This window comes from Rhinichthys klamathensis, unplaced genomic scaffold (assembly GCF_029890125.1).
Source record: "Rhinichthys klamathensis goyatoka isolate OS25496 unplaced genomic scaffold, OSU_Roscu_1.1 h1tg000262l_1, whole genome shotgun sequence".
Classification (NCBI taxonomy): domain Eukaryota; kingdom Metazoa; phylum Chordata; class Actinopteri; order Cypriniformes; family Leuciscidae; genus Rhinichthys; species Rhinichthys klamathensis.
Genome location: NW_026606783.1, coordinates 1,003,367 through 1,027,254, shown reverse-complemented (window position 1 = coordinate 1,027,254; position 23,888 = coordinate 1,003,367). Strand labels below are relative to the sequence as shown.

The window sequence follows — 23,888 nt, the reverse complement described above, 5'->3', positions numbered from 1 at the left end:
TATCTGTTTTCTAGATAAAATAGGCTATATGTTACTTTGGTAGGACAGCCGAGGTCAGTAGAGTCACTTGCCACGAGTATACAGAAACCATCTTGTGAATATTTTCTCTCACTCTTTCATTATTTGTTTTAATTTAAATGTTCCAACGTGCTTATGAAGTTGCTTCGAATAAAATAGCCTGCTAAATAAATTCAAGGTTAATTTCATTTTCAGAATCTGTCTGTGTTGTGTAACTATCATTGTTTTTAGCTCTTTATTAGGTTATATCTGTACTGCTATGTTGTGTTTCTCGTCTGTGCATGAAATATTTAAGTCATAATGTAGAAAGTCACAATTTTTTAAAAACGTTTTCTAAACGGTAATTTGTCAGACCCTTGTACTGTGTTCTATCATAAACCTGTACAAAGTTGTGTTAGATACCAGCTTTAATACCATTTTTGTGTTTTGTCTTTTTTCTTTAGAAGTACTGTGTTGTTTTTGGGTTTCATCCTGGCTGTAAAAAAGAGGGAGTGATCGCTTTAAAAACATCAGGATTGCAGTAAGTAAAAGTTTAACTCCTGAGTACTTGTGTAGAATTTATAAAACTATTTTTATTTGAAGAAATTCTGCATTACAGTGCACCTGGCTTGGAAACTCATTCATCACACATTCAAATCAGAAATGTAACAAGGAAGTAGCCTAAACAAAACAAAATAATTATTTTCTAAACCATAAACCCAAATAACATCTGAATTTAAAATGACGAAAGTTATTCATTTTATCTCTTATTTATGTATAATAGCCTAGTACAACCATCTGTTTTTTTTTAAATAAAGCAAACCGTAAAAGTTTAGTGATTAACTTTGCACCATTCACAACAGACTTGCTTTCTTCAGGTCTTAAAAAGACTTAATTTTGATATTAAAAGAAATGCAGATACCCTGCTTTTTCCATTAAAATGCTTTGTGAATTACTTATAGATTAAAAATGTATGGGACCTAAAATTAGGAACAACTTTTAGCCTTACTTTTTTTGTGGCCCCTGGTTTGTTAAACTGATTTCTCTTAGTCTCTTAAACTGCGTAAGGAAAAGTTTTTGCGTTAATATGATGGTTCAGAAACTTCTGAATTCTGCTTACTGCATAAACCCTGTAGTAAGCCATTGTGTAAATGGGGCCATTGACTCCAGAGCAGCTCTCCCTTTTGGTAGTCTAACCTTATAATCCCTGATAGTTTTCTTTGGCCCTGTTTAAACCTGGTATTAAGATGTGTTTTGGTCGACCGTATCACACAAGTAGGCGAGGACGACACATTTCCATTTACACCTGGTGTTTTAATTGTCTCTTTTGTCCACTTTTAACCACTTCAGTCCTGATTTCTTTGAGAGGAGGGTCTATGGGTGGGTAAATGTATGGGATTTCTTAGATCTTTTGATCTAATGGACGAAGTAAGCTTGAACAATTTATATATGTGAAAGGAGACGACGGAAAAATATAAGCTATGGGGAGCATCAACTTTCGTTTTTGCTCTGATATGCCTTGAAGTGCATGTTAGAAATCAGTAATGGTGAGGGAACATTGTGCTTGGTACGTTTTTCGTCTTCAAACCAAACTTAAATCTTCAGCTGACAGTTCAAATCCATCTGGCTAACGTGTTTCCCATAATGTTTTTGCATTAGGTCAGTAGGTGGAGAAGCAATCTTTTGTGGTTCGAAAGCATTCGACAACATGAGCGTCTATATGAAAGCAATCCGGTCTAATTAGTTTTTGACTACCTCTGGAAGTGGTCTAAAGTGGACAAGCTCAAATCATTTTTAGACCCAATTTACCTGTATAAGTGGCGTCCACTTGGGATTGGATTGACTGCTTCTTTCAGGTGTGAACAGGGCCTTTAAGGCCCTTTTACAGCAATTGTGATGCGAAAAAGATAACTGAATTGCAGACAAATAATCCATTCACACCAAGAGTAAAATGATTATCCTAAAGTCATTTTATAATATTGCAGCATTTATATCTCCCTTTTGCGTTTTGATTCATTTTGAGGAAAATAGTATGTTTTTTGTGAGACTTGTAAAGAACACCATTGAAATCTGCCTTTGCATATATTGTACTGCTAGTTCTAATTAGTTTTCTCCATTTTGTCCTTATCTTAAAAAGTATTGTGTGCTAATTATTAAATTACTTTCTCAATCTTGTGACAAACCAAAACAAAATTTTTTGAAAGATGTGTCTGTTTTACCATTTGATAAGTGTAGTGCAGAATTGTGACAAGAATATTGGAGATAAATTGTATCTCACATAGGGCTGTGCGATATAGATAAAAGATGTATCAAGATATAACTTTTCATATCGTTCGGTATCGATAATTATTGACTTTTTTTATAACCTTTTTTTCCTTTTTCTTTTTTTAAAGACAAGTAGAAAAGTTTGAATTTAAACCACTGTTTTTTTTTTTTTTTTGTCCACATTATTAAGGCAAACAACAAATTATATTACTTCTAGCAGTCAAAAATAAAATGTAAACAAACATATCTTCTTTGTCTTATATTAAGATAAAAAAGTAAATGTTAAAAACTCTTGAACTTAAATAAAATGTTACAAAATGTGTGCAATGTAAAAGTGTAAAGAAGAACAATCAAGGCAAACTTTGAGGTAGATCAATACCTCAATACTGTAATAAGTAGGGGTGTAACGGTTCACAAAATTCACGGTTCGGTTCGATACGACACAGTCGTGTAACGGTTCGGTACGTTTTCGATACAGCACAAAGAAAGAAATGCCAGAGAAATTTCCTTGATTTTTAAAAAATATATATTTATTAATGTTTTTTTTTTTTAAATGTGTGTTTTCCTACATCTTGAAACTTTTAGTTTTATAAATGGGGGTTATCTTTGAAGGTTGAACAAATAATGTTTTGGTCATCACATTAAAAAATAACATTTAAATATGATAATATTTGAGTTTTGAAGTGCTGGAAAAAGATGCGTGACGTATTTGAAAGCATTTTACTATTCCTGCCAAACTTCCATGGTTACAGTGTTACTACGTTAAATCCATGGTGAATGTTAGGGCTGTGACGGTGGCAATTTTTTCTAACTGCGATGGTAATGGACTAACTACCCGCGGTAGTTTGGGGGTTGTTTTGAAATAAAAAATATAATAATAATAAACAAGGCTCAAACATCCATTTCGTAACAGACATGCGTGTTTATTTGAGCAATTCCGCCAAAGAAACAGACAGTTTGCATGTAAAGCATTGAAATAAATATCAGTAAATAATGATACCTTGAATATAATAAAGTTATATTTCCACACAAAGATGCGTCATAGAGCCTAAGCTGGCCGCTCTGCACTTTGAGAGGGATGTGGGACACGAGCAGGAAAGAGACAATCGACCTCTTTTCTGAAATCTTCATGTTTTCTACTTGTTGTAAAAGATCTGAAGAGCGAATTTTATCTTCCACAAGGGCAAGGCATTTAGGCTGTGTTTGATATTGCGCTGCCCGAGAAAGCGAAACTAAAAACACCCGCGTGTGTGCAACGCAGTTTACAAAAACTTGACGCACCTTACCTTATGTAATAAGCACAAACTGTGTTTAAGGGGTGGTTGATTATTATTTCACTTTTCTAACTTTAGTTAGTGTGTAATGTTGCTGTTTGAGCATAAACAACATCTGCAAAGTTACAACGCTCAAAGTTCAAAGCAAATGAAGATATTTGCTTTTAAAGAAATTGTTTTTTAAGGACTACAACAAACAGCTGGTATGGAGTACACGACATTCCTCCCGGGTTAGTAACATCACTACCATCACTACCCACTACCATAGGGTGGTGATGGCGCAGTGGATAAGACACATACCTTTGGTGTGAGAGACCCGGGTTCGAATCCACTATGAGACACCAATGTGTCCCTGAGCAAGACACTTAACCCCTACTTGCTCCAGAGGCGTGCGACCTCTGACATATATAGGAATTGTAAGTCGCTTTGGATAAAAGCGTCAGCTAAATGAGTAAATGTAAATCACTAACCCTCAAATTTACATAAACCCCGCCCCCGGGAACACGCAGTCCATGTTGAGAAGAGGAAGAGTTGTTGTAGTAGAGCACATTTGTGAGTCTGCTCAAGCGGTCGCATCCAATACAATTCACATGCAATACAGTGCGTAACACAAATACTACAGCATGTCACTCTGTAGGCATCTTACAACTAGTGGTCCGATATTTGGCTTTTTTAAAATATCGGCATTGGCCGATAAGTTTTTCTGATTGGCCGATGTGTTGGAAGCGGGACTTTTATTTTCACAGCGCCGCAGACTTTTATTTTGACGGGCGGCGCTGAGAACACCAGCACCTGAGAGAACGCAGCGCCTGATCACACAGCGCTCACGCTCACTCACATTCTCCGTCATCATTAGTTTACGATCTCTGTCAGTCATCTAATACTTTGTTAGACAGAACCGGTGGCTACAGAACTAGTAATCAAAGAAAGTAAATGGTATGCGAAAAAGTAATGCGTTTGCTTTTATATTATTTGTAACCGAAAAAGCAAACAATCAGGCTTCATTTACCATCAACATTCAGCAAATGCGCATCTACATAATTTAAACAAATCTCTGAATATCTAATAAACATTTAATTTCACAAACCTTGCAGATTTATTCGAATCCAGCAGTGATATCTTGTGAAATGTGCATGTGTAGCCTGTCTGTGTGAAGTGAGTGAATGCAAACAGAAGATCAGCTTCACAGGAGACTCGATCGAAATACTTGAAATCCTTCATTTTAAATATGCTGTGCTATATCCAGTGTCCCACTGTGTCATATTCATGTCGTTTTCACTGTGTGCTGGATGTAAAATTAGCGTTACCTTGTCAAAAGTCAAAGTAAAAAAAAGTCTTTATTTGAAAAAATATGATTACCAGTGCGCATGAAATTACCAGATTACCGAGTGCCCTTAGTGTTTACTTCCTTTTATTCACATATTTAAACATTTTTAAACAATTACTTTATTTGTGAAAAATACTGTAATAGGATTACAGATTCAAGAAGTTGCCATCTAAAGTATAGGGCCTAAGCATGTTTATTTAAAAATATTTATTAAATGTATCTAATTTATTAAATATTGATTTATAAATATAAAGTGTGTGTGTATATATATATATATATATCGGCCATCGGCCACCCTGCTCTCTAAGATATCGGCATCGGCCATCAAAAAACCCATATCGGTCGACCACTACTTACAACAGTTCCCACACGAGTGATTTTTATAGATTATCATGACAGAATATGCTAATTGAAGATAGTTAACTCCACATCAGCAACAAATTCATCAACTAACCATTCAGAAACGTCCTGTTGCATACAGGGCCGTAGCTAGAGGATTCGGGGCCCCCTGAAAAAATATTGATGTGGGCCTCCACCAATACTATATACTGTACAATAGATGAGCATGGAGGGTGGTGGGGGCCCACATCAATATTTTTTCAGGGGGCCCCGAATCCTCTAGCTACGGCCCTGTATGCAACAGGACGTTTCTGAATGGTTAGTTGATGAATTTGTTGCTGATGTGGAGTTAACTATCTTCAATTATCATGACAGAATATGCTAATTGAAGATAGTTAACTCCACATCAGCAACAAATTCATCAACTAACCATTCAGAAACATGTTGCATACAGGGCCGTAGCTAGAGGATTCGGGGCCCCCTGAAAAAATATTGATGTGGGCCCCAACCACCCTCCACCAATACTATATACTGTACAATAGATGAGCATGGAGGCCCACATATAACAGAAGATGGTGATGTTGTAAAACCTTTATTTTAAAAGTTAAATGTTTATATATATAAATTACAACTAATAAAACCTAACAAAAAGCAAGAAATTGTTTAATAATAAAACCAATTTTAAAAAAGTAACAGCAAAATAATGTTTTTTCCCCATCAGTCTGTTATAGTTCATAAATCAAAAAGTAAACATTTAGAAATGGACAAGAATGCAGTCAAAAAAATTTTTTTCTTATTTTTTAATAAATATAATATGAAACTGGTAATATATTATTAAATAAAGCTAATACTTTATTCATCCAAGTGCAGTGTGTTTTATTCGTGTTTTCTTGATGTAATAAAATACATCATCAGCCGGCAGGTCATGTGCATAATGCAATGCATCGTGACTCGTGTAATTTTTTTTTAACTATTTACAATAGTGTAAAAAGACAGGGATTTTGGACACCTAATCATTCGGTCGATTGTGGTGTGCACCGGTGTAAAGTGACAATACCAGGTAGGCTGTAGACGGTAGTTTTCTTATTCCCAACGAAATAACAGTACAACCTGTCTTTTAAGAACGTCTTGATCGACTGGGATACAACAACTCTCCTGGCTTCCCTCTCCTTCTTTTCATGGCGTTTCTGGTGCCCTGATTTATGTTTTCTTTTCCCCAACATTTTTCAGTCAGTCAGTCTTCTGCTCTTCCACCAAGTTCATTGTTAACTTCAGGCAGCTGCCGCCTCAACTCTGATTGGTTCTGTTCACGAGCTGGGGTGGGACTTACAATTTTATTGGGTCCATCTGATGTTGTCACTGACTGAATAATTAATAAATACTTTAGATCGGACTAAACCATTTTTAGGGAGGTAAGAGAAGCAGATATTTGGAAAAATATTTAACCAAATTGCATGTTTTTGTAGCCTGGTTAAAACCAGACCATTCTCAGTTGTAACTGAGTTATGGTCTGGCAAAGAGTCATAGACAAATCATTTCCAGAGGGGCGTCACCAACGGACGTCGCGGATAGACCTAAACCAATCAGAGCGATGAAGGAGGTGACGTATGCAGAGCGGCGGAAAAAAGATCTCCGAGTGTTGTTCTTTGCTCGGTTTTTAACTAAAAGGAAACGTTCAAATCGCTTAAAACAGACGCGATAGCTGATTCGAACAAGTGATGTTCGACGGCGGCATCCATCTTTGTAATGTAGGCTACAAAATCTGCTTCAAAATCATGTTCAAAATCCCAGCGCTGTCATCATCGTGTAAAGCCCGCCCCAACGTTTCTGATTGGTGCCGCGATTTCGGCGGATTGGAAATGGGCTTGAATGAGCTCTTTGCCAGACTAACTTTCAGAGCAAATCTAAATTTGCTGGAAGTTGTCTGGGTTTTCCCAGGCTAATGTTTTTGTGGTTTTTATTTAAATATCAGGCATACAGCTAATATAAATATTAGAATTATTCATACAACAGGGGCCTATATAGTATAACTGATGGATTTTGCTATAATTGTCACCACCCCACTAGCGACGGCCCTGATTCTACATGTTGTCACTTCTTCTTGAGTCTCTCCATCATTGTCCGACTCCAGTTTAAACATAAAAGGCAGAACAGTTTCTGACATTTTAGTGCTTGTCTGTGTGAGGTAATCGGAGCTGCTAACACGCACACACACTCTTGAAGCTCCGCCCTTCGTGCTGGGAGCAGCAGCTCATTTGCATTTAAAGGGACACACAAAACGACGCATTTTCACTGACCCTCAAAAACGGACAATTTTAACATGCTGTAAAAACTTATCTGTGGGGTATTTTGAGCTAAAACTTCACATACACACTCTGGGGACAACAGAGACTTATTTTACATATTGTAAAAAGGCGCATTATACCACCCCTTTAAAAAGAATTTGACGTGCAAGTAAAAAGGTAGCCTATCTGTCCTACAGTGTTTTTCTACTTTACCACAGTAAAGAATACGAATTTAATAGACCTAATTAAAAACGAACCAACAAGGAAGAAACGTTTATAACCCCCTTCAAAAATGGGTGAGACGTGAGTGAAGATTTGGGAGAAGAAACAAGAGATTCCATGTCCATTGGAATAACAAATGGAATATTGTTAAATTCGCTGATAATTGGGTGACCAGATCGCAAACCAGAATACAAAGCTGACAAAGCTTAAATTTATGGGCTCATGCACAACTCTCTCATTTGTAGGGTTGGGTTTTATCCGATACCAGTACCTACTCAGTATTTTTTTAAACGGTTCCGGTGCTTAAACGGTACTTAAGAAAACGAAACCGCACACACTTTATCAAAAAATAATACCCTTTTATTTACAGGGCCAAACTGGACACAATATTAACTTAAATCTTTAAACAATATAAATACAAGTAACATATGGTAATAATAAAACCAATATAAAAAAAAAAAAGGACATTACATTTTACATATTTACATAATATCAAATAAAACAATATTGTATCAAACAATGTAATAATACTGGAGATTAGTAGAGATTACTAGCAGGCAGAGCTGCCAACTCTCACGCATTGACCGTGAGACTCACGCAATAGGCTTTATGCACAGCTTCACTACTTCCTGAACTTCAGCCTGCCCTTTGTTTCCTGTCTGTCATTATTGGACAAACTGATTAATCCAGGTGTGCCTGATTATTGTTACTGAGGCCAGGCGCACCTGGATTAATCAGTTTGTCCAATGATGACAGACAGGAAACAAAGGGCTGGCTGAAGTTCAGGAAGTAGTGAAGCTGTGGCATAAAGCCAATTGACCCTTTTCACACGCTCTCACGCCACACATCCATTTTCTCACGCAGAGAAAAATCGCGGACAAAGAGGACACTGACACCGACAGACAAGGTTATTTTTGGTATGGAACAAATCCACAGCTGTCAGATTCTGTCAATATTTTTACAAGATTCACACAATAAATAACGTTTTGGCTCTTTGAAATGTGACAGATCGCTGTAGCGCGTCAGTTCAAACGGCACGTGATACAGCAGCCTACAAATACACTGCTTCTTAGCTACGCAGCGTTGAGTGAACCTATGAAAGAGAACATCTGTGGTTACTGGTGTAACCTATGTTCTCTCAATAGTAGGGTTGGGTATCGTTTGGGTTTTATCCGATTCCAGTACCTACTCGGTATTTTTTAAACGGTTCCGGTGCTTAAACGGTTCTTAAATCGGTACTTAAGAAAATGAAACCGCACACACTTTATCAAAAAATAATACCCTTTAATTTACAGGGCCAAACTGGACACAATATTAACTTAAATCTTTAAACAATATAAATACAAGTAACATATGGTAATAATAAAACCAATATAAAATAAAAATTCATATTTACATAATATCAAATGAAACAAAATTGTATCAAACAATGTAATAATACTGGAGATTAATAGAGATTACTAGCAGGCAGAGCTGCCAACTCTCACGCATTGACCGTGAGACTTACGCAAATGACCCTTTTCACACAGAAAAATCGCGGACAAAGAGGACACTGACAGACAAGAAGACAGAGAAGGTTACTTTTGATATGGAACAAATCCACAGCTGTCAGATTCTGTCAATATTTTTACGAGATTCACACAATAAATAACGTTTTGGCTCTTTGAAATGTGACAGATCGCTGTAGCGCGTCAGTTCAAACGGCACGTGATACAGCCTACAAATCCACTGCTTCTTCTTAGCTACGCAGCGTTGAGTGAACCTATGAAAGAGAACATCTCTGGTTGGTGTAACATATCTCTCAATAGGGAACGGGACGCTGCCAAGCTCCTCGCGCTGCCGACCAGCTTCCTTTTTCGGCAGAAAAATCTGAGGAGCAGATGGCGCGCGCGCGCCAACATAGTATGACGACGTAAGTGCGTCGATGCGGCGCCCGCGCCATCAGCCAATGAATTGGCTTGATTCTATATGGGATTCAGACTATCGGCACACCCAGAGGGCGTTCTGACACGTAATTTTACACGTGAAATGCAGCCAAACCTTGCGAGAAAGAGCGCGCATGCGAGACAGAAGAAACTGTGCTCCAAACTGTGTAGCACACGCACGGCGGAGAGAGAGAGAGAGCGAGAGACCTTGTGTGTGTGTGTGTGTGTGTGTGTGTGTGTGTGTGTGTGTGTGTGTGTGTGTGTGTGTGTGTGTGTGTGTGTGTGTGTGTGTGTGTGTGTGTGTGTGTGTGTGTGTGTGTGTGTGCGCGTGTGTGTGCGTGTGTGCCTAATGAAGTTAGGCACCGAAATCAGGCACCGAAATTTTCGCTCTTATTCGGTCTGGTTACTACCGTTTACGTCGGAACCGGTTCCCTATTGGCACCGAGTTTCGGTACCCAACCCTACTCAATAGGGAACGAAACGCTGCCAAGCTCCTCGTGCTGCCGACCAGCTTCCTTTTTCGGCAGAGAAATCTGAGGAGCAGATGGCACGTGCGTGCCAACATAATATGACGACGTAAGTGCGGCGCCCGCGCCATTAGCCAATGTATTGGCTTGATTCTATATGGGATTCAGATAGGGGTGGAACGGTACACAGAAGTCACGGTTCGGTTCATACCTCGGTTCAGACATCACGGTTCGGTACAATGGAGGGAAAAGCAAAACAAAAATGCAGAAGGCATTGTATTTTTTAAATAAGTTTTTTAATAAAGGCATAGAACCAGTTTATTTGTAGTGCACTGACAATAGTTTTATATAATTAGTTTATTAATTAAATTAATAAAAAGACAAAAAGACCTTGCGATATGTTTGGTAATTGTACCTGAATTAATTTAAAATTATTTTGCTATATCTCAGATCAAAATATTTGTTTTTCCTTAATTTTAATTAACATTATTAATTGACAATGTAACATTATTCTCTTCTGAATTATAAATAATTGATTTCTGTATAAAATAATACTACCATTAAAACACATTCAATTTTCTTTTTTTAATCAATGTAGAATGTGTAAGATTAGTGCTCCGAGGACGAGAAATGGAAACCAATGCAATATGACGAATGTCCAAAAGATGGAACACACCGACTGTTTTGAAATGGAGTTGGATAAATATGTTTTGCTTTTAAAACAGTGTGTGTGTGTGTGTGTGATTTTGGTTGGGTGACAGTTGTAGGTTACAGTTTGACAAGAGTTTACAGTGTCACAAAAGCACAATGTTGTGTTTTATTGCGAGTGTTCACAAATATAAGTAAACACTTTGCAGGTTTAATGATCTGAACAAAATGACGGAGTATGTTTTTTATGTTTCCACTGTTCGATTGCGCCTCTCTCTCTCTCTCTCTCTCTCTCTCTCTCTCTCTCTCTCTCTCTCTCTCTCTCTCTCTCTCTCTCTCTCTCTCTCTCTCTCTCTCTCTCTCTCTCTCTCTCTCTCTCTCTCTCTCTCTCTCTCTCTCTCTCTCTCTCTCTCTCTCTCTCTCTCTCTCTCTCTCTCTCTCTCTCACACACACACACACAGTTCGATCGCGCCCGCGCGCCCCCCTCTCTCTCTCTCTCTCTCTCTCACACACACACACACACTCCAGCATTGCAATCTTGACATCGCAGCCTGTTCATTATGCGGTCACACCAAACACGAATAGAGCGTCAAATTCGCGTCTAGTTCGACGCTAGTCCAAAGCGAATAGAACGCGCGTATAAAGCCAACATTTGAAGTGAACGCGCGTTCAGAGCATAGGGGGTTCAGAGCTAAGCCGATGGTACAGATTATGTGTCCCTAAAGAACCCGCGTATCTAACAGTAGTTCCGCATTACATTAATTAATTTGCACGCGAGTTTTATTTATTTTTATACCGTGTATTCTCCGTGTAAATTCGTGCACCGAACCGTGATGCCCGTACCGTTTCGGTTCGATACGAATACATGTACCGTTCCACCCCTAGATTCAGACTATCGGCACACACAGAGGGCGTTCTGACGCGTAATTTTACACATGAAATGCAGCCAAACCTTGCGAGCAAGAGCGTGCATGCGAGACAGAAGAGACTGTGCGTGTGTGCCTAATTAAGTCAGGCACCGAAATCAGGCACCTAAATTGTCGTTCTTATTCGGTCTGGTTACTACCGTTTACGTCGGAACCGGTTCCCTTTTGGCACCGAGTTTCGGTACCCAACCCTACTCATTTGTCATGAATCCAAATGTTTCCATGGCTGCGATGTAACATTTAATTGCTAACCTATTATTTATTTTGTTTTCAAAACTTTGTGCTTCACTCATGTCATAATATTTATGTAAAGCAGCATTCACATACAAAAAAAGTGTTTTGGCATACCACCGCCGGTGCTACTCAGCCACCGCGGTGGTGCGGTTGTCAAGTTTGCCAGCACACCCCTAGTGAATGTTGCTGATCTGTGGACTTAAAGCCTATAACTGGTTCATTCATGGCATCAATGTTTCTCCTAGTTTCCACGTCAGCGCTGTTTGATTCGTTAATAACAGAGAAATTTGAATGCTTCTCACTAGATCTCGCAGCGATTTTATTACTTCAGTGGCGAATTCAAATGCTTTCTTTTCTGGATCTCTTAGCGCTGTGTAGTAACAGTGTCGCCTGATCAAGGTCGGCACGCGTTGCACTGACATTGGTCCAGACTGATAAACGGTCCGTGAAGCGCAAAATAATGAGTATCGCAGTTTCGTTCAGCTTTCATTACGTTTGCCATTTGATGTTGGGCAACTGCAATTTTGGTCGCACCGGCAGGAAAAATGGTCCAACGAATCGTTAGGTTTGTAATGCATAGTGAACCGAAAGCCTTGTACCGAACGGTTCAATACGAATACGTGTATTACACCCCTAAGACAAAACAAAACTCTAAAACTGTAAGAGATATTGGGATGTCAATGCGGTGACACAGCCGAACACGAGAGCAACTCAACATGGCTGTTTAGATCTTATTGGTTGTTTGCTTGTCAATGGTAGCATGCGATAATTAAATGTTAAACAATACAAATTGAATCTCTCTTTATTTACCACTGTTTTTGCTGCTTAACTTCAATGATCAAATTTAACCATATAAACAAATGACTTTAGTTGAAACGACACGTCTGTTTCATATTTGTATTGCTAAAATGAGTGTTGTACTTGCTTCTCCTGCACCCTGTTCTTATAGAAATTATGTTGCTTTCACTATTTTGAAAGAAATTGTTTACTTTTTCAGGGGAATACATGAAGTGTTTAAGAAACCTTGGTTTTGATTGTTAACTTAGTGTTAATATTTTATTTGTTATATGAATAGCAATGGAACAGTTTGGACCCATTTTGTAATGTGCCAAGTTAAAAGTTTCTCTGTATAATTTACAGTATTATCTGAGAGAGTGTCTTTCGTAAGTGAAATGAATATTATAACTGAAATGTACTCAAATTAATCTTAATTGATTCACAACAATTTGGGAAATCTATATCCATACCAATCCCCAACACAAATACCACAGTGGTTGTAGATATGGCTCATTTAGGTCATGTAGGTGTTGATTTAGTAACTGCTCTTGGGTGTTTCCCAATACAATCTTAAAGAGCAACGTGCAGGTTGGACACCCCTATATAGCATAGTGTATGTTGATGATAAAACAACTAGATTTCCTGAACTGGAGTAATATATTTAGCCATTAACGATATTTTGAGAGAAATTGTGATAAAATAACTTCTGCGTCTATAAAGCACTAACCGGAAGTGACGATGGGCGAGGGAGTCTGGTCAAGTTCAAGCTCAGGTTACAGAATGGATGTGAATGAAGAAACCGAGTTCTCCGATGTAGACGAGCATGCCTATAGCCCACAGGTAGGGATGGGGCCGAATCGATCCAGTATCGGGACCGGGACCGATACCAGCGTAATTCATGTATCGGATTTTCCCGATCCAACCTGCGGAGATATCCTGCTGAAATGACTCCAAAAGTGATTCCCGTCGGCTAGTCTGCTAGCTGGCTGCAAACTGTGGAATGGATTTCCTGAACGGAGGCGCGACTCAATGAGACACAGAGACCCCCCTCAGAAAATCCATTCTGCAGTTTGCAGCCAGCAAGCAGGATAGCATTGAGCTGCCAACATGTTCGCTGTGTGTAAATACACTGGAAACACCGCAGAGCAAGACAGCAAAATGCAATGTTTGCAAAGCTGTATTAATTAAACCATCTGTCTGTGATGCAAAAAATCTCCAGGTCTATAATTCTCCGGAGTGAAATGTGCGCTACAAAAGACCGAGTGTGTGGTGACAGACTGCAGTGAAGTCTGCTCTCTTCACCAAAACGCACCCAAGAACGAAAAGCCTTGTTTTTCCTAGAAGGAAAATGATGGACACGATGTCCTGACAGACTGGAATTCGTGCAACCAGCACAAACACAATAATTTACCATTATGGCATCTCTAAAGCTCGATCTAAAACTTTCTCTGTCTCTCACTACCGCTCTAACTACAGCTGAACGCGAGCTCTTATTTGCCTCGGCCTACGTCATATGACGCGTTGCTAGCGGGAACGGCGTATTTCAGAGCCTAGCACATTTTCATCAATTTCTACATCAAATGAGATTTCATTAGTAATTTCTACATATGTGTTTTTAAAAGACCTCTTCAGACAATATCAAGTATTAATTCAGTTATAAATTCAACTTGCACGTTGCTCTTTAAGCCTCGATGGATTATTTAAGTTTGATTTTTTTTTTTTTTTACATTTTCACTATTACAATTTCTTAAAGAAACATCACTTGCCACTAAATTTATTTGTCTTACTTTCCTCTCTTTTCTTTTTTTCCAGATGGCAATATCTGAATTGCGGGCCAGCACCTGAAACAAGGCAGGCCATATCTAATGAGGTTTACATCATTGCATTATGCTCAAAGACCACATTTTCCTACAGAATTTTGGAATTGATGATGATTGATATGACAATCAAAGACTTTTAAGGATAGATTTTTAATCCTTTATGCAATTTTCTGTTTTAATGAAGTTGGCAGAGTTGCCATTTTAGAGATGCTGTGAAGTTTTTTTTATTGATTGTTTTTTATTTTTTTGAGATTGGATGTTTAACATTTTATTTCCTGGAAAATATTTCCAATAGTCCAAGTTATATATATATATATATATATGAATATATTTTTTTAAACATCCAGCATAATCATGTTCCCAGTTTCCTAAACCATTGAAATTTATTAGTCAAAAGAATCTACATTTGGCTTTGTCAGGATGGCGTACTCAATGGACTTAGGTGGAGGAGATGCCTTCATCTGCACAGAGTGTGGCGAAGGGTTTAGTCAGTACCCTAAACTAGTTGAACACATGGCCATTCATGGAATTAATGGCTTATTTTCCTCTGATGGTTTAAGCATAAGTAATGGTAGTTGTATCAACGCATCCATTGAGGTTGCTCTCCATGAAAACGGAATGCTTACTGTGGTTGATCGATCTGTGTTATCTAACTTTACTTTCTTGTTTGGAAAACCTTCAACCAAGTCATTATGGTGCCAACCCCCTAATCAAGAAGCCTTGACTTCATCCAAGATGCCAGGGAAGCAGTATGCTCAGTTTAAATGTGAAAGATGTGGACAAGTGTTTAAAACCCTAAAAAGCTTACAACTGCATCAGCAGTACCGTGCCCTTGAGCAGGGGCTCAAATGCACCCTGTGCTGCAAGGTGTTTAATGACAGGGAGAGTCTGCAGAGCCATCTTCAAAACCATGCTCATGAACGCTTTTACAGCTGTGGACACTGTGGAAAGCGATTCTTAAGACAAGAGACCTTACTGTCACACCAAAAACAGTGGCATGGATCTATTGGTTCCAAGACTAGTAGATCCGAGGAAGATCAAGAAAATAGCATGGACAGGTCTTACCCGTGCAAAATCTGTGGCTTACGCTTCTTTTGGTTGTCTGACTTGCAAAGCCACCTAAACAGTCATTCTCGTGTCAACAAGCCAACCACTGAGGCAATGCAAAAACAGGAATCATTTGGGGAAGAAGAAAGTAAGAAAAATGGCAGTGATTCAGTTAATGAGCCATGTCGTTGTGGCCTGTGTGGAGAACATTTTAACCAAATTTCAGATTTAAGAGAACATCATAAAACACAGCATCCAGATGAGGTTGAGGTAAAGGACTCTTCAGATTTACCAGCTAAAACGAAACAGCAGTACCATGGTGTAATGCAACAAATGTTTGCAAAACAGCAAAAGCAGCCACTAAGACCAAGCTTGAGAGGAAGACATAGAGGAATGAGCAGAGCCAATTTTAGTGGTAAAATATTCTCCTGTAAACTTTGCCATCGTGTGTTTGTGCACTCAAGCAGTCTCTCTCGTCATATGCGGTACCATAAGGGTACTCTGCATGCCTGTGTTTATTGTGGAAGACACTTTCCACAAAGATGTGATGTCACAAGGCATGTAGCCATGTACCACAGTTCAGCGCTTCAACCTAAGCCTCCTGGGGAGTCAAAGACAGAACATGAGGTTAAAAGCGGTGAACAGGAACCTGCAAAAGCATCAACACAAACAAAAAGTGATAGTGAACAAGAGGATCTTGAAGAAGAAAATCAGCCCGAGTCTAAGGCAGATGACCGATTATTTGGTTCTCGATATACGAGAACTTATACACCAAGGATGAAGTACAAATGCAAAGAATGTTGTAGAGTCTTTGGGCTACTTAGTGTTTATAAGCGGCATGTGTATTTCCACAAGCGAAGTCCCTGTAAGGTATTGCTCAGTTGCCCTCTCTGTCCAAGCCGCTTTACATTCCTCTCTGCATTACATAGCCATCTTGAGAATCATCATAAAGGAGACTCTGAGATTGATGGCACAAAAGCTCCAGAGACCAATGTAGTTGATTCCGAAAATCAACAGGAAGATGCTGATGCTGAAAAGGCTGATAAAAATGCTGATAATGTTATGTCATTGGAAATAATGAATGAGTCTTCTGAATGTTCTCAGACTTAGAGATGCACAAAAATGGTCAAAAGTATATGGACACCCTCTTCTAATTAACAGGTTTGGCTATTCCAGTAACATCAGTGAAGACGCATCTTAATTCTCAACTATAAAGTGTTATTCTATAGTAGAGTGTTGTGTGCTTTCAGTTTTGTTTCAATAGCTAGGACTCTTTTCTATTCAAGCAGGGCACTGACTCCGCACAAAGCGATGGTCTACTGATTCAGGTGTTGAAGAATGTGAATGACATGCACAAATCTCAGCCCTAACCACGAACACCTTTGGAATGGGTTGAGAACTGTTTTGTTTAATGTCATTGCCTGACCTCCTTGATGCTCTTGTTTCTGGAGCAAGGCTCTTCAGCAATGTTCCTTCCCAAAAGAGTGTGGAGGCTGATACAGAACCAAAAGCAGAGATTGTTTTTTTATTTTTCATGCTTTTGAAATTAAATGTATGAGCATCAGAGGTAAGGGACTGATGCTGGAAGGCATTACGGTCTTCATGCAAGCCGGCACTGTACTTGAAAAGAAAAGGGCCTCACATATGGCGCTTTTCCACTGCATGGTACGGCTCAGTATGGTTCGGCTCGCTTCGCTTTTCCACTGCGTGGTATGATCGGCACGGCTCGGTTCGCTTTAGCTCAGTTTGATTTTCCACTGCAGTTAGTACCGCTTCAAAGTGGGTGGGATTATAGACTGATCGTTATGGTTTATCCGCTCCTCGGCAACCAACGAGAGGAACATCTGCACTTCGTCCACGATTCAGCCATTTCTTTTTTGGAAGTTTTTTTTTTCTTTCTTTTTTTCTTCAAGCAAGTAGTTTTAAAACAGGTTCTACAGCGGTGGCTGTTACTGGGTTTTTTAATCTAGCGGGTTTGATGTCTCGCAAATACAATGACGCTGGTAGTGGCGATTCTGTCTGACCAATCAGTGATCTGCAGTGTTTTCAAGTCACATTTTAGTATCGGTACGGTACGCTTGGAACATCAACAGAGGTGGTACCATTTAAAGCGAGCCGAAGCAAGCGTACCATACTATGCAGTGGAAAAGCGCCACAAAGTGAGCCGTACCGAGCCAAGCCATACCGTACCAGGCAGTGGAAAAGCGCCAAAGCGTGCCGTACCATGCAGTGGAAAAGCACCAATAGTTGCAACAAAGTTGGAAGCACAGAATTCTGTAGAAAATCATTGAATAGTATGGTATTGAGATTCTGATATTAAGACACTGGAATACCTGGAGAAATGCCAAACCTGTTCATTAAAAGAGTGTCAATAATGAAGATATAATGTCAGCAATGTCAGAATGCTCATATTTAAATAGTAATTAACACACTTTTTTGTCTTCATGTGTTGTACTTTTATAGCGTTAGAAGCATTCTATAGACCTCTCAGATGTACTGAATGAATACTGTTTTCTTGTATGTTGCATTTGTTGTTTATAAAAATTTGGTTTTTGGATGTGCTCTTCGAATTATTTTTCAAAATGGGCATTGACGCTATGGGCATGCATGAACCAAAGTGACCTGTATAAGAACCCATGGTGTCTGAATTTGAAAAATACTTTGAACATTTAGAGCAAAGCAGAAGTTTTTAAATCTGGAATTACTCATGTCATTCGAACAGTCTTTCCTAATAGTTGATTTAAGAGCACACTTCTGGTACAGTTAGGGAAATATTTTAGCTATACTTTTTATAACTAATAGTCTAGATTTTAATACCCATAACCCCCCACACCACACACACACACTGAAGTCAAAGGCTGTTTCTCAATTCCAAGAACGCAAAGAACGGACTTGCGTTCTCGTGGAGAGACTTGCCAGGCGACCTTGAAAGAACAAACTCTGAAGGACGCAAGGACACATAACGCATATTTGTGAGAATTGAGATGTGCTGTGATCTTGTTGCTCAACTGACTGTCCCAGAATATAATAAGTAGCAGCAAATGCACAAAAATACAACATATCACAGAAGAGTGTCATAACCTACATTTACATGAAAACATTTATAGAAATAGACATTTTCCCGTGTGTATTTGTGAAAATGAATATGTATGTTTAATTTTACCAATCCTTTGTCAATGTTAAGATATTTTTTAATATGCCAATAAAAAAACTGCCGGCTTTCTTCAGGTCTTTATCACATTATTAAAATTAAGAAAAAGAAACTTTCACGAGCTGTCACGTATTTGTGAGCTTGCTGTGGGAATCTCTTAAGTGAGAACAAGAAGTTTAAAGCTTACAGGCTTCTGTACGTCAACTGCCCGCAGTGTCTTCTGGGATTTCTAATGGTTAGATTTTCTCAAGTCTGCATTTAATGCATCCTCAATATCAAGAACACATCCAGGTACTTTCATGTGTTCTCTGTACTTGCATTCTTGAAAATTGGAATTTAACTTTGATGGTTGTTGATGACTTAGTACGAAAACACAAGGACGCAAGATCTCTTAAGAACGCATATTGAGAAACAGGCCAAGTCTCTGAACAAGATCAAGCCCTAAATTGAATTTTTTTGTACAAATTGTTTTTTTTCTTAGTAGTGATGCAAAACATTATTACTATTCTCATACATCAGTAACCATTTTCTGCAAGTCTAGTTTCACATGTTTAAATAAAGATAATTATGTTTCCCCTCTAAGGCCTTGTAATTGTTGAATTTATTTCTCATATTTCAATTTTTTATTTTTTTATTTTTTATGCATACACATTCCTTTCTTTGACCTTGGTTATGCTGAATTCACACATTCTGACCTTAAATTGTGTTACAATAATTTAAAATTAATCTTAATTATCATGAAGAGTTAAAGATGCACTCAGTATTCATTGTTTGAAAAATGAGTAGTACTTTTTAAAAATTTGCTTACATCTCTTAAAAAAAAAGAGTTAATCTAGCAGACAAGTTGTGGTTCTATGAACAGTGGAATACTACACGCTTTGTCTTGTAATCCCTGTTATTACTGTTACAAAAATGTTTGCCTTATATTTTAATAAATAAGTTTTAAACCATGGCTTAAACCATTATACAACTGAAAACCGTTGCTACTGGTTGATGCTACATTCACAATGCAAGATGTCAAGTCTGGCTCGACTGTCATATAGTCCACACAACATCAAAATAAAAATGCTTATGTATGCTTCTATAACATGATATTATTATGTAATGTTATTTATACCATTTGAACTTTGACTATAAAAAATGTAAACTACTATTTTTTTAAATAGTGAAATTGTATATGGATTTAGCATTTGTTTTTATTAACTAAAAAAGAAGCCAAAGTATTTATGTGGTAATCAACAGCATGCTACAGATTCTGTTTTACACAACTAAATATTACTCCTGTTACATGTGGTCCTTCAATCTTGCTTTGTTGTCAAATCTCAGTTCAGCCAGTGGTGTGGGTTCAATTTAGGTTCATGTCTGCCACACATTAATCAGATGCGTTTGTTTTGAGGCATTCACATAAGAACAGAACACAGGTCTCAATCCATGTTTTTAAACTATGAAACTATGGCAGATGATATGTTGAAACTACCACAAAAATAAAAACGCTGGCATACTGTGTCTATACATGACACCAGCATTGCAATGCGCAATTAGACATGTTACATTTTAAGTTTTAATTTAAGTTATAGAAATAAGCTAATGGTCATGGGTAAATGACCCATTTCATCTGACACATCTGCTACCATGTTTACAAAGATGAAACACCCAGAAATTATTTAAAAGGCTGGACTGTCCTGAGGTGGCAAGCAATGAGTGCCACACTTTGAAATCTGAGGCTCCGTTTACACTTGGTATTAATATGGATTTTTGTCAATCTGATGAGAAGTGGTCAAATAAGACACATTACCTGGGCCTGGTTGCATGAAAACTCTTTGACGTAAGGAGAAACCTAAGGAGAAAACAAACGTTGAACAACACCTTGGTAACCGTAGCAATGTTCTAGCTTCTCATTTGTTTGGTACCTGCTATTTTTGACCAAAGAAATATAGGTGACCAAAGACTTGTGTTCTACAATTTGAGAGAGGTGTCATGTTTTATATTTGGAAGGCTTCGTCGCAGAGCACTCTATTTCAGTGTTGCCATGTCCACTTTGGTCAGCAGTTTGGTCAAATGCATTTTTGTCCACCTCCAAATGTAGTTGAAAGTGGACAATCTCAAAACATTTAACGCTGTCCACTTGTGATCAGGTTGACCAAAACCTTAATTCCAAGTGTAAACAGGACCTGAGAGACTTAAAGCAGTTTAGAGAACAACAGTGTCCATTGCTGACAATATTATTTTGTCCATTGAGTAGTCTGAGAGAGATTGGTGATAATAGACAAAACACAAGATATGACCATATGATACCATAGACATAGTTCAGCAGACAATACCAAGTTGTGTTTCTTCTATTGTAACAGTCATACTGCAAGTGAGAATATTTTATATGGTGCTGTGGTTCATGAGGAACTCCTGTATCATGTCATATTTCTTTTAAGACTCTTTAGAAAGTGCAGGAATTGGTGTACATGTTTTAGAATGGCTACAGTTTTGTAGGGCCAGCTCAGATAAGTAAGATTCAAGTAGAGCATCCTGAACCATCTGATCATTTCCACTGTAGTGCTGGTAATGTTGTTGCACCTGTATTGAAATTACTTCCTCTGTATCTTTGAAGTAATTGCAGTAGGTCTTATAAGACCTTCACCTATGTTCTTGCATGACTCATTGTTACTGTTGTTAATTAGCCCAGTCATGTCATTGGCCAACTTTACTGCTGTGAGTAGCTGTACAGGTGAACAAGTAGGCATATACTGTAAGTATAGTCCAGGAATAAAACAGTAAGCTAGAGAGGATATATTGAGGTCTGCTTGTTAGGAATTCCAGTATCCAAACTGTAGACAGAATTGCCTAAGCCCTGGTTCTAAAGTTTCTGGAGAACCTTCTTAGGAAAAAAAGAGCCCCTAATGTAAATTAACCAACCATCCAGATTTTGAAGACAAGTATACAGTATTAGTTCAAGAATTTCTGCAATTCTGCTGGTTGTATGCAATAGATGTAATCTTTCCATTTTGGGGTTATATCTATAGGGTGGAGACAGCTCTTCCATTTGCTGATGTTTGAAGTGGCCACCTCTGTTTATTTAAAATTAGAGGAAGAATCTATGAATATACTTTAATCTGTTATTTCAAAACAACCAACACTTGCATGGTTCTCACCATAAGTAGTAGACAGCATCTTTTTTGTAAACAGGTAGTGAGATTTGTTCCTTCGGTGTTGTATTACAGTTTTGTATAACAAACTAGTTTTTGGAGAACCTTTACCAGATCAACAACCTTTATAAAACTGTACTGACAACACCCAGAAAGTATTAACAACATTCTCCTCTATCCTCCTCCACATTCTCCTTTCATCACTGACTGGTTACATCTTTGTCAAATAGCACGCCTGGCCACAGAGAAACTGGTACATAGCCACAGACAAGTAAGCAATCTTGAGTGGTGACGTCAATGCACGCATTCTACCAGCACGGTTAGCCAACCATGCTGATAATTCTGGGCCAAGAACGGTTTGTAATCGTGCCCCGTCATGCAGTGCCATAACAGGCTCAAGTGAAAATACAACTAGAACCGTTCCTTACCGTTCTTAGAACCGTTCAGCCCAATGGTGGAAAAGAGTCTAATATCCCTAGAACATGCTTATTTTCCTCAAACCATCTCTCTTGCACTCTTATCTGTACTCACACACATCATAAACATGTCTACTTCCAGTGGAGTCTTCTCCGCTACTTTTAAGCAGGTTCAGGTATACCCACTGTACCCCCCACTCAAACCAATACATAACCCAGCAGTAGTACATTGCCATTTATGTTTTTGCTGGTGTATTTATCAAAAAGCACCTACAAGTGAATTTAAAAATCAAACCAATGATGACTGCTTCACAAGCACCATGCTTTTACTAGTTAAGCTGGAACTGATGAATGTTAAATAACACTTCTTTCTGATTTCTTCCCTGTCCAAAAACATTGAAAAGGCTGTCTTCAATTTTTTGTGTTCCTTTATCAGAACTGAAATGGAGACATTTCACTTTACCGCCATGCTCTTCTTTCCTGAATCCCTTTGACTGGCATGACTTTGAGATCATCTGTCCTCAATCTGCTTAACCTTTGACGTCATCAGATGTCCTATCAACCCTTTCAAAATTGTGCATCACTGGTACTGCTCTTTACTGCTTTGAGTCCTATCTTACAGGAAGAGTGTCTGAATCACACTCGCTAACCACTTGAGTTCCCTAGGGTACACTAGTGTCCCTTTCCTCTTCTATACATATAACACAGCTCTAGTGGTCTTTCCAGCCTGATAATCCTACGTTCTCATTCTGTCTTTCAGATTAATTGTTTTTGACATCATGGACTGAATTAAGGAATGTCCAGGTCAATCTTGCAAAGGCAGAACTCATTGACATCCCAGCCAGGCCATCAATTGAACACAACACCAAATAGTTAGACTCAACCACAAAGCAGCCATCTTTGGGTAGTATTTAACAACCATCCAAATAACTGCCCAGTTTATGCTCATTAACATAAAGAAAATTAGCCCACATCTGTCTGATTATGCTGTGTAGCTCTGGGTCCAGACTCTTGTCATCCTAAACCTGGAGAATTGGAATGCTTTACTATCTGGCCTTCCAACTGTCAAGCCTGGCAGATGATCCAAAATACATCGGAGCATCTCGTTCTCGTCTTCAGTCAGCCAGAATTTTGAAAAACCACACACCCCTCTTGACTCTTCCTATAGGCATCTACATACAATTCAAGGCTCTAATACTAGCATGCCAGACCAGTACTACGTTCTCCCATATCCCCTGCAGTCAGTCAAAGAACACATGATGGTGCCATTACAGTGTCACAGGGAACTTCCTAAAACCTTTACACTGTTCCTGTCTTTTGGTAGTGGAATGAACTCTCAACCTTAACTCTAACCATGCAATCCCTTACTTTCTTTAAGAAATGGCTAAAGTCACATTCTGTAGGAGCTTAAAAATGTATATGCACTTACACTGCATAAACATACTATTCTAGTACCCAATAAAAAAATTAGTTTGGTATGATATACTTCTGTTGTGTTGTCCCTTGGATCAATTGCTTCTACATATGTTATTCTCAAGTCGCTTTGGATAAATCATCCTCTAAATCAGGGGTGCCCAATTTAGCTTCTGGAGGGACATGCCTATACATTTCTACTAATCCTTAATACCGTG

At 38.5% G+C, this 23,888-nt stretch overlaps 1 protein-coding gene across 1 annotated transcript; it reads left to right on the top strand.

The window, feature by feature from the left end:
• Positions 1-14,829: 14,829 nt before the first annotated feature.
• si:dkeyp-84f3.5 (uncharacterized protein LOC334144 homolog) lies at positions 14,830-17,057 on the top strand. The gene has a single exon (XM_056267780.1). The coding sequence runs from the start codon at positions 14,927-14,929 to the stop codon at positions 16,661-16,663; it is 1,737 nt and encodes a 578-aa protein (XP_056123755.1). The 5' UTR covers positions 14,830-14,926; the 3' UTR covers positions 16,664-17,057.
• The last annotated feature ends 6,831 nt before the right edge of the window (positions 17,058-23,888 follow it).